This window comes from Stegastes partitus, unplaced genomic scaffold (assembly GCF_000690725.1).
Source record: "Stegastes partitus isolate 25-593 unplaced genomic scaffold, Stegastes_partitus-1.0.2 Scaffold190, whole genome shotgun sequence".
In the NCBI taxonomy this organism is placed as follows: Eukaryota; Metazoa; Chordata; class Actinopteri; family Pomacentridae; genus Stegastes; species Stegastes partitus.
The window spans coordinates 353,670-365,363 of NW_007577921.1; the positions used below are offsets into that span (position 1 = coordinate 353,670).

The window sequence follows — 11,694 nt, forward strand, 5'->3', positions numbered from 1 at the left end:
AGAAAAATGTCCCCCTTACCATTCTGTGATGCCTCTGGCTAGATCCAGCTGTGAAAGATCTAACAGCACCTGTGGACACGAGCAAAATTCGGTCAATTATCCAGACCGAGCGGTACAAAGAAAGTGGCGTGGACTTTGATTCTGCAAATTCTGTGCAAAATAAAAACATTTGCAACACTAAACCACAACGAGCCAAAGTTGGAAAATTAAAGGCTGTATATTTCTCTCACCGATGACCGTCTAACAGCATGAAGCAATTCAGCTGCCACCAGCCTTTAAAATACTGAGTCAGGAATAATAATACATGTTATACAACAAGTAGTGTTACCTACCATGCCAATGTCCTTTCTCTCTCGCGTGTGAAACATCCTGTTATTTTTCACTGACACGTCCAGCTTCCTAGTTTGTGCTTCTTCAAGTGACACATCAAACTCAAACCTGCAATAAAAGAGGGTTGGCAGATGGAGAAAAGAAAGCGCCAGACACAGTCTCAACCTCTGAGCTTTAAATATACAGAAACTATCAATATGTCCATTTTTTCTTGAATCCAGTGAACCTACTTGTCATTGAAGACAGGATTGACCGTCCTCTTTTTGACGTGTGTCTTTTTGCGGTGTCTCCAGGTTTGGTCGGGCAGCAAATACAGGCGGACGTAAGAGTCTGTGCCGTTCTCACTGCAGGGGAATAAGTTCCTGTAAGAAATAGATGATAGCTCGTCACAGCTGGCCTTGCATTTTCTTTTAAACAACACTGCCATAAGAAATTTGAAAAGAAAATCATTTGTGTATTTAATACAGCCTTGGTCACTATTTTTACGTGTTAATTCTCAGCATTCAAAACTACTTAATGCTGCCTATTGGCTTTTAAATGATCTCAGCACACATTGGCTTCACTACATCCTGTCAACTAAAAAAGAAATTATATGGCATATCCTGTACATATCCATAAACATGTTTATTATGCCACTTCTGTACATGTGAAAGTTGCACAGAATGTTTATTATATCTTTATTTTAAGCCTTATTGTGCTTCTGTATTTCTTGCGCTGTGCCTCATTTGTATGATGCTGCTGTAACATGTAAAGTTCATCTCATCTCTTCTCATCTTATCTTACATGCAGTAGCAAATATACAGACAAGTGACAAATTGCAGGACAACCTGAACCCTTGACCCTACAGAGAGGGGATCTGGTGGCTCTGTTGTGCTATGTGGGGCGTTTTGCTGGCACGGTTTGAGTCCACTTTCCCCCTGAAGGGCAGAGTCACTGCTAACTGACACACAGATGTTCTGAGCATCACCTTTATACTGTGGTGACACATTTCTATTCTGATGGGAGTTGTTGTAAGAGAATCTGAACTGATGTGTTAGACAGCGCTCTTCACCACCATCATCAAAACACCAAATGAGAGAATATCCTTTGTAAGAATGGCGTTCATCCCTCCAGTAGAGTTCAGGAGACTTTAACATTGGTTTTTCCTGTAATTTGTCACCCATCTGTATATACTCTATATTCAGGCATAGAAACTGAAATGTGAATGTTAGCACACAGGTAAAATCCTAGTCACTATTGGTGCCGCTGAAAGGTACGAGTGAGGACGGATTTTAGTGACATACCTGCAAGAGTTAACCAGGACGATGAGTTTGTTCCTCAGGGTAGCAAACCGCACAGTCAGGTTTATCTCTCCAAATGAACCCTGATGTTTCCTAATGGCCCTGTAGAGGTAAAAATGTACTTGCAAATGTCACTTTTATTATCTGTTAAAATCCATCTAGCTCATAACATCTGTGGAAAATCAGCAATAAAGGTCTGAACAAGACGTGGACAGACACAGAAAAAAAAAAACAAGGACTCACTCTGGATAGGACGCGCCGTCTGAGAGGTCGAAACGTGACGAAGCGAGGGAGTTCTCTGACAGCAGGCTGTGAGAGTCGAACCGACGCATGTTTTGTGCCGAAGAGGGCGACTTCCAGGTTTCACCAGCCAGGTAGGAGCCACGGCGGTGAGCTAAGTAGTCCTCATTTGAGCCATTCTGTGAAGGAGCCAGCCGGGACGGAGAAGAGGCGACAGGGATGTTGTTGGAGGGAACCTCTGGAGAGGACGACGCAGCAGTGGAGGGTCCGGTGTTACCTCCTTGGCTGCTCTGTGATGTTTGTTGTTTGGGTTGTGGAGGAGGATCCAGGACAATCTTGGGCGGCGGAAGGTCCTCAGTGAGAACCTACAGTGACCCGATGAACATCACAGCATGAGACCTCACTTTCTAACAATCGTTGTATGATTAAAAAAAAAAGAAAAAAAAAAGAGATGATTAGCTGAACACGAGGCAAAGAGGGAAGGAAATGTGTGTGCGGTTGCAAACTTGTGTGCCGACCCTGAGAGTGGCCTTCAGTTTGATCTGACTGTTTGCTCCGGAGCGCTCCAGGGGGAAGCGCTGGTCTACCATCATGTTGGAGGTGCTGAGGAGGCGACTGAGGGGCAAGTTCAGAACACCAAGCAGAGTCTTCTTCTCATGCTCTTTGACCTGAACCAAAGAAAATATGGAGAACAGTGAATCAATTAACCTCCTGAGGACTGAAAGATGTCGAGTTTTATATTAAAGCGTTGCAGCATTAGTGTTCTCACTGTCTAGTTTTTATTCGAGGGGATGTAACAACGGGAAAATCAGACCTATGAATAATGTGTGAGGATGATTTACAGTCAGTAGCTGGCACACGACCTCTAAATATGGTGATGTTAACTTTTGAGGAATTGTCATGAGGTCTGACCACTGCCGATTGAGATAGACAGAAAAAAGTAGGAACATGCTAAATGAACTCAGCAATGTATTGTTGTGATGTTTGCAGGGTTTATAGATGAGAACATTCCAGCAACACTTCTTCTGGAAAGAAAGGACTTTAGTCTATTGTGTCCAATGCTAAAATAACAAACCTGAACGATGAGCTGCTGCGTTCTGACATTATGCACAAAGAAGGTGAATCCCTCCTCAAACACTGGGTCCTTAGACGCATACGCAACCTGTTGAGGAAGTGGGCAGGTGAACAACTGCAACTGAATGGTTTCATCAGCAGAAAAAGCAACACAGTCACCGTGCTGTGTGACTGCAGCACCTTCAACCACAGATTTTACATTGAGAAATGGAACTTCGCTGTTTTCCAGGTTACAAGGGAAAACGGTGCATCAGTGTGGTGAAGCGAGAGTGATACCTTGCTTTTCTGCACCTCCTTATCAACGGAAAATTCCACAAAGGAGTTGGGATTGGGGGTTCTCCTTGTGAGCTGGAAAGAAAGCAAATCAGGGAAGCGGCAGTGAGTACATGTTTAGTTGTGTCTACTCTAATTTATCACCACTGCCTCACGCCAGTGAGCTGCAACATCCAAACCACTGGTAAGTGAGGTGAACAACACTGATCATTTTGTTAGAATGCAATGCAACCTGGTGTCCTGAAATTATGCCTGTGGAGATGCTCAGTCATCCAAGTCATGGCATGTGCTTCAGAAGAAGGCAACTAGACATCTTACTGGTCAATGAAGACTTTTTTTTCCCCCCTCATCCAGGAGGCTCTCTCACTCTTAACTGCCTGATGGTGACTCCCCAGGAAGTTTGGCAACCATTCACACACTGAGCCATGTCGTTTGGGAATGAGAATAAATACCTACCTAATAGTTGGTTAAAACTGAGGAAGTCTCTTGGGTGAGAAGACATCTTCAAGAATCAAGTGGGTGACCAAGCAAACCCTCCCCACAGCAATTACCCACCCTGACAGCAGCAGACTTCCCCAGCAGGACAATGCACCCTGCCACACTGCAAAAACTGCTCAGGAATATCTTGAGGCAGGCATTGACCCTGGCCTTCAAACTGATCCCAGATTCCAATCTGATCTAGTGTTTGCAGGAAGTGCTGAAATAAGCCCAATCCTTGGAGGCCAACACTGCCAACATCCCGGTGTCAGACCCCACAGGACTTCCCTAGAGCTGTTGTGGCAGCACAGTGGACACCTACGCATTCTGTCCATCAGTATCAACATTAAAAACATTAAACATTTCAGTAATTTCCCAGACTGGGATAAATAAGGTATTTTTCTATTATATTCTTCTTAAAAACCTAGTTACACTCTGTGACAAAGCAAAAGACAATGTTGGGGTGATCTCCCTTAACTACACTGGGAAACATTTACAGTCATAATCACATTTTAAACAACCAGTAGGAGTAAATCAGCGGTCAGCAGTATAATTGCAGCCACTTGACAAATCATGTCGCGCCTACATTCTGTGCTCGTTCTCCATTTGACACAACACTATCATCAAAATACTATGTGAGTGAGATAAAAGGCAACAAGCTAATGTAGGGCGTTTGTCTAAAAGGTTGGGAATGTTCTGCATTCCACTCTATTAACCTACACTGCAGACACACCACAACACCTGGGACACATAAAACTGATTTCTACACCGAGAGTCAGAGGAAGGGAAAGCAACTAAAGGCAGATCTTCATTCAACATTACACAGGAATGAAATCTGAACAGAGAAATTCACACTATTTCTTTTACTGTATTTTCACACTATGGCCAGCAGAGGGCATTCAGAGGCAATGGCTTCTGTAGACAGTTCAAGTTAGGACACCTTGGACTGAAATAAACTTGTTTTCCAAGGCAAGATGCTAAACTGTTGTTCAATATGTTTTACAGTTGGCTTGCAATTGGCAAAATCATCAAACAAACTGTACATAAAACTGTTAGAAAGAAACTGCAGTGAGATCTGGGAACTCAGTGTGTGTTCATTTGTCCTATAGTGCAACTTGAGTCTATATTTGGTCAACAAATGTGTCTAGATTTAATGATTGTTGAATAAATGTTTGATTTTCACAACCAAATCCACTCTACAAACACATTTTCTTCGTAAACAACTCTTGTTTGCACTTTTCCTTATGTTGGGAAACTCAAACTGAACACGCCTCAGGTTAAGGAGGAAATCTAGCAACACAAACGCCAGCTGGTAACAACACACCCACAGAAAATGACAGGCATGCACCAGACAAACGGGAAATACCAGCTACGCTCAAGGACGAGCCCACCTGCTGGAGCACTAACACAAACGTATCTGATCTGACTGAGGCTTTTGTCTGACATCAAGATAGGAAAAGAATCAATTGTAAGACTTTATAATGCAGGAAAGCTCATTTAACACCATCCTCTTTGGATATGAGCTACTATTTTAGAAGTGGGGCTGCTATATCTATCATGTGCACCACATTTCCAGGAGTTATGATGTAGTGGTTCTAAATTGTAATGTAAAATATAAATGTAGATTTTTATTCTTTCACCCTCTTTCTCAGATGCAGACATTTGCTCTGAGTTCCCACTTATCAACTGTTTGTGGTCATTCGGTTTTCACAAAGCCAATTTTGACAGCGTAAAAGCAAACTCAGTGGTAAAGTCATAGCTTATCATTTGTTTATACAACAACCATTCATTTATAATCAGTCACTTATCGGTCTACTCATTCTCAGAGGAACAAAAGGTTTATTTATTTTCAGGTTTAAGCTGAACACAGCTTTCAGTAATGTGACACGTGTCTGTGTCATATAAGTAGGGTCAAAAAAAAGAACCCTCAGGCCGTGATGAGGGATGGGGCTCCATCAGACTTCTAGTTTCTGATACAGACTTTCATAGGTTACACTATTACAATAGTGCTACTATATACTACTGAAAGAAGCCAGTGGAAAAAGAGTTTTGTGATCACTGTCTGACCATAAATAAGCTGTCACTTTTTATTCTGTTGTGACAGACATGATGGAGAAATTCTGGCTTTCCCCTACTGTAACAGATAAAGTTGACCAATGACCAGCAAAGTGTTGCTTAATGTTTTTGGTCATATGATTGATAGCAGTTTGTTCACAACAAAAGAGGTTCCCTCAACAACAACAAACAAAAAGGATGATGATGCGGGAACTGCATTAAGGAGGTCCTATTACTGTTGGCTGTTGTGGTGGATGCTCCTGTTAAATTAGCAGTTAATCAAATTACAACAAGCCAACTGATGCACAATAACAATTTGAGGGCCTGTGAGGACCTAGGGGCTCTTTATAAAAATCATAAGAATGTAGCCTGATGTAAGAACACTGAAAGCTGAAAAAGCGCTCGTCTTACCCGTGCTTCTTTTGAATGCCTCCCATGTTTGTGCTGATGCTCTGTGAACTCGCTGTGGTCTTTCTGGAGACGAGAACAAGAACACAGCTCAGCACATTTGCATCATCTGCCGACAACAGGAACACCCCCAATGGGAGGCCACTCACCGGTATGTTTGAAGCATTGTCCAGATACACAGCAAGCATAGCACAAGCCAGGCCGTCGGTAGACTGGAAGAGAGTGACGGCATGATTTACACAACTGACCACTACTGGTGGGAGCCGAGCTACACACGGCTGCAACTCATAGTGAGGATTGAAAGACTGAGTGAGAGACTAAAACAAACACTAATGAAAATATTAAATGAAAGTGTTCTGATCCACACTGGGGCTACTGCACCTCCTTCAGCAGGCTAGAGTCGGTCTGAAGGGAAAGCCACTGGAGCTTGAGGCGAACTTCCCCATTCGGAACCCCCTCCAGAGGAAACCACTGCAAGAGCAGGAGAGGTTTATTCATCAACAGGACATTTCTTATGAGCAGCTCCAGTAAAAACTTGCGTATTTGTATCTTGTCAACAAGTTTAAATGGCACTAAGGTGGCTCGGTGGTTAGCAAGCAGCTAGAAGATTTGCATCCCGGTTAGGACCTCCTGCAGCGTGGGTTCCCTCCAGGTTCGCCAGCTTCCTCCTACAGATAACTGGTGATTCTAAATTGTCCGTAGGTGTGAATGTGAGTGTGCTTGGTTGTCTGTCTCTAAGTGTAGCCCTGTGATAGACTGGTGACCCAGCAGGGATTTCATAGATTATGCTTATCCTAAAGGACGCATTGTTGTACAGTTACACTGAAGCCATTTTAAAGCAGGAAGGGGTTATTTTACTGAGAAAAAAAACATCTTAGTGTATGAAGTTGATGCACAGGGTTATGTTTTTAGGTGTTAAATCAATGAGGGATTTCATCTATATAGACAACTGCAAAAGATCAGTCATCCTACGAAACCTGTAATGCTGGACCATCATTCTGTCTTTGGGTAGACACACTTGATCCATGTCTTTATTATCTATACCTCTGTTTAATAGTAGACACTGTTACTGAAAAGACTGGTGACTGTTTAAAATGCTGCTTATCACATGCAGGGGGGAAAAAAAAGAAGTGTTCATCACAAAGAACTGACACAAACCTGGGCCACCGAGCCTCATGCTTATGGATGTAGTTAAAGACATTTTTGTAATGGTCAGGATGACTTTTTTTGGAGGTGTATTGGACTGACCTTCAAAAAATGTAAATACATTTAAAGAGGATGCAAACTTGATGAAGGCGTCCCCCCTTTATTATCTAAAAGAAGCTCACCTTATCCATTTGTTTCTCCTTCTTCACCTCGCCAAAGTCAAGGTTATATCTAAAGCAGAAAGCCAACATAAAACAATGACAGTGTTAATTTTGTCAAGTACTCAGGACTCAGATTTACAGACTATTTGATGTCATTTCCAGCACGACAAGTTACGTGATAAAACAATGTTGGGTATTAAAATTACATCTGTTTCACTTTTGATTTTACGCCACATGCCATTGTGGGATATGTATGGCAAGGAACTGGCAAATATGTTACATAAATACATAATAAAAAAAAAAAGAAAAACTCAAAATTGTTTATGCTGTCATAAGATGATGTCTTACGTTCCAAGCAAGTCATCTTTATCTGTGTCTTCATCATACAGCTCCATCTCCAGCTCTTGTCCCGGAGCCTCGTGGACAACAAACTGCATGCAGACAGGGAAAAAGGTAGATGTTATTAAATGTCAGATGGAACAGTAAAGATCTAACCACCAAGACAAAGATATTTAGCAGATTACACACATGAAACAAGATACAGACAGGTGACAAAATAAAAGAAAAACCAACATAAAGTGTCTCAGTAAGGTGCTGGCCCACCACATGCCAACAATTTTCAACTTCACTGCAGGAATGAACGCCATTCTTCCCACGATACTCCATCATTTGGTGTTTTGATGATGGTAGCTGAGAGTGCTGTATTAAACATCAGTCTGAAATCTCTTATAGGTGTTCAACTGGGTTGAGCTCTGGTGGCTGTGAAGACCATAACATATGATTCACATCAATTTCATCAAACCAATCAGTGACCCCTCATTGGATGGGGGCACTGTCATTCTGAAAGATACCATTTCCAGCAGGATAAAAATGTTTCAGTATACACGTCAGCAACTTTCTATGGTTTTACAGTGACTCTTCCCCTCAAGGAGACAAGAGGACCCAGAGTCACTGGATCCCTTCACTAAAGGGGGTCGAGCATTCAGGCCCGTCCTGTTCTCTTAGTGTAGGTCACACATGCACCAATAATCTTGGTAAAGGTTAATCTGACCATATCACTTATTTTTTACATTTCTGTAGACCAGTGCCTGTAGATTCTGCAGCACTGAACTCCCAAACATGAATCTTTGTAATAAAAGGGTTTGTTCAATGCAGTCCTACTATAATATCCCTCTGTTTTTGCTGACAGTCTGATCACTGACATGCTCTGTCGCCTGAAGAAGAGTTGCATCACTTTCAACCAAAACTGCCAACTCTTTTTACTGATGCCTTTCTCATAGATCTCAATGCAAATGCCACTTTGCAATTCTGATTGAATTATTAGCTAGTTGAGTGTATCTGAAGCTCCTGCCCTCCGTGTCACAACAAAGTCACATACATTTCTTTCCTCTTCCAGTCTTGATACAAAATCAGAATCAACTGGTACATCTCAGCATTTCTACACTTGCTACAGAGAGAGTTTGGAGGTCATTTGCTTAATTGTTTCACTCAGCGCACGTGCATCTGCATACGTTGGGCTTCTTCACTCAGTTATTCAGATTTTTCCTCTAATTTGTCACCTGTCCATATCAGATAATTCATATTATATATGACAGTGGAGTCAGAAAGAAACCAAATAAAAACTACTGGAATGTGTCAACCTCAGCCTCCAAACAACAAGTTGTTCATGGTGATCTGAGCAGCTATGACAAACGAGTATTAATCTTTAGCTTTGCCTTTTGGGACGGAGCTTTAGCTGGTTGCCTGTTTTGCGTACTGGAATACGCCACAATGTTGTTCTGGCTTAATTATCATGCATTTTTAGTTTACTGGGGGAGAACTAAAATAATATTAAAGAGCACTAAATGGATGAAGCGGTAATCCCATTACTGAAATCAAAATACATATAGCTGCGGTTTGGTTGTGTTACTTTACCTCATACACTTCATTCCATTTTGGGTGCAAATTCTCTTTGACGGTCTTGCTTTTGACATGTCGGTTGCCGACTCTGAGTATGGTGTAGGGGTCCGATTTGCCTTTCACTAAACCCATCATGTATGTATCCTTAGCCACCAGGTCTCTGGCCTCCAGCAAGTGGACCCTCACCACCCCCTGAAAACCAAAGGAGTCAGAGGATTCACAGTTTACCAATACAGTCTCACAAAGCACACCTGCATTAGAAAACTAATAAAGCAAAACTAATAACATTAAAGTTTTATCAGTTTTATGTTGGTAAGGTTTTTGTTTTTTGTATCCTAAAATGTATAATATTTGAAAATGCAAGCAGCAACAGGCGGGAAGATGAGGAAAAACCTGTAAATTAGAAATGTCACAGCATATCTTACATACACGAGGAAGTGGGAACCTCATCTGGTCCACTTTGACCTGGTCTATAAGTGGAATGCACATGCGGTTGGGTAACACCATGAGAGAGGCGATGATGTCCATTATCGTCTCCTCAGACAGTGAACTGGAAAGAGACAGATGAGATGAGGCTAAACACCAGAAGGCTGCAGTGACCAACAAGACCCTGTGGAGGCATTGATAGATTGAGAGGGGGATTGTGTGGGAGCTAACCTAAAGGCAGGGGTGTCCAAAAGGTTGGTTGCACCCGTCCAGTTGATCTGCAGTGTCTGGAAAAAAATAAATACAAATTACATAAGTCTAATCACACAACTTTTACAAAAAAAAATACTGAAGAGATCTGTGAGTACTCACAGGGCGGCGAATGAAGAAAAAGGTGACTCCTCCCACCAGTGGTGCTTCACCAATAAGAGGTTCTAAAATGACCCTCAGCATCCCTTTGAGCTGGAAGATTCAGGGCAGTTTTTACAACAGTAGTAAACGTCTGAAAAAAAACAGGTGATGGAGAGAAGAATAAGATGCTCACCTCAAGTCCTTTCACACCAGCTGTGATTGGTGGTTTCACCTCAGCGTCGATGTCCACATCACCGTCATAACTGCAAAGTAAACAGTGCACGGCTGGTTAGATGATGGCAGAGGAGAACAGCATTGTTGTTTAAAGAGGCCATGATACATTTAACACCAAAGAAAGAGAAGGAAAGAAGGAAATAGGTCAAAAATGTGTTTGACCAACCTTATATTTAGGTCCAGAACCACCTCTCTGTGATCCACTTCATGGGTGTAGGCTTTCATCCCAGTGATCCTGGGAGGCTGAAGTTAGGGAGATAATTAGAGGAAGCTCCTCAGTCGTCTTTAATGACACACTACAGCCCTTTTCAGACATGCACTCCTTTCCTTTATTCTGATAGCATCTCACCGTGTCAGCTTCATTTTGAATTAACACCCTGATTACTGTAGAAATTTTAGTCAGTTGGACCTAGAAACATCAGTTTCAACCCATACTGAAACATTGTATGGGCACAAGTGATACACTTCAAGTTACGTGAAGTGATTTGAGGAAGGATTATTCCACATTTCCGCCCAGATTGTGGTTCAAAAACATCCCAGAGAGCCAAAGATAGAGTTTGCGTTCCAAATTCTGAAACACCTTTCTCATTCACTTTGCTTAACAATTTCACATCTATTACAAACTGAAATGTCCATAAAAGTAAAACTACACTGTGATGAAGACAGAGTGTCTAACAGGTCGGATTAATGAGACTGACCAATAATGAGCGTAATCCGAGTTTTTACAAGATGCTAACAGGAGCTGAAGTTCAGTTTGTTGCTTCCAACTGTTTGTAGAAGTCTGTCCTCTAACTGTATGAAATACCTGCAGCAGGATCCATATGAGTGTATCCACAGAGAGAGCTGCACACATTTACACACTGGAACGATAGCAGTGATTGCATTATCTATATCACTATCGCTGACATGGAGACAGGATTGATCAGAATATTGGCAAGTCACACTGTGGACTTTTCTTCACCTCAGACAGGTGGGCTGTCGCACAAAGTCACAGTTTACCAGCTGCAGTTAAATCATTTTGTACAAAGCAGCTGTCCTCAGGTTGAGTCCTGACCTCCATCCCAGCAGTCGGAATATTTTCATTTTACTGATGGTATAGTAGTAGTTAGACTATCATCACACATAGACAGAATTTTCAGAGTTTAGTCTTTTTGTCTATTACCACATAAATATGCATACTACACCACTTGATGCACTGTTCAGTCTGTGTGGGACAAACATCACACATGTACTATGGCTGTCCCTGTCACTGTAGTGAATGTATCCAACCAAAGTCACTGGGAGCATTAACATAACAGTGACCTGTGTCTGAATGACAGAATTGTGTCACATTAACAGAC

General features: G+C 42.0%; 1 protein-coding gene across 1 annotated transcript in view; it reads right to left on the bottom strand.

The window, feature by feature from the left end:
• Positions 1-11,694, bottom strand: part of esyt3 (extended synaptotagmin-like protein 3) — a 17,732-nt gene that overhangs the window by 1,474 nt on the left and 4,564 nt on the right. Inside the window, exons 4-22 of the mRNA XM_008280340.1 lie at positions 10,521-10,597; positions 10,314-10,383; positions 10,142-10,231; positions 10,001-10,056; positions 9,773-9,893; positions 9,359-9,535; positions 7,793-7,875; positions 7,466-7,514; positions 6,519-6,608; positions 6,287-6,349; positions 6,141-6,203; positions 3,201-3,272; positions 2,926-3,012; positions 2,369-2,518; positions 1,854-2,215; positions 1,614-1,712; positions 561-692; positions 333-438; positions 20-69 (exon numbers count right to left, since the gene is read on the bottom strand). Coding sequence (XP_008278562.1) covers positions 20-69; positions 333-438; positions 561-692; positions 1,614-1,712; positions 1,854-2,215; positions 2,369-2,518; positions 2,926-3,012; positions 3,201-3,272; positions 6,141-6,203; positions 6,287-6,349; positions 6,519-6,608; positions 7,466-7,514; positions 7,793-7,875; positions 9,359-9,535; positions 9,773-9,893; positions 10,001-10,056; positions 10,142-10,231; positions 10,314-10,383; positions 10,521-10,597 — 1,997 coding nt within the window. The remainder of the gene's footprint in view (positions 1-19; positions 70-332; positions 439-560; positions 693-1,613; positions 1,713-1,853; positions 2,216-2,368; positions 2,519-2,925; positions 3,013-3,200; positions 3,273-6,140; positions 6,204-6,286; positions 6,350-6,518; positions 6,609-7,465; positions 7,515-7,792; positions 7,876-9,358; positions 9,536-9,772; positions 9,894-10,000; positions 10,057-10,141; positions 10,232-10,313; positions 10,384-10,520; positions 10,598-11,694) is intronic.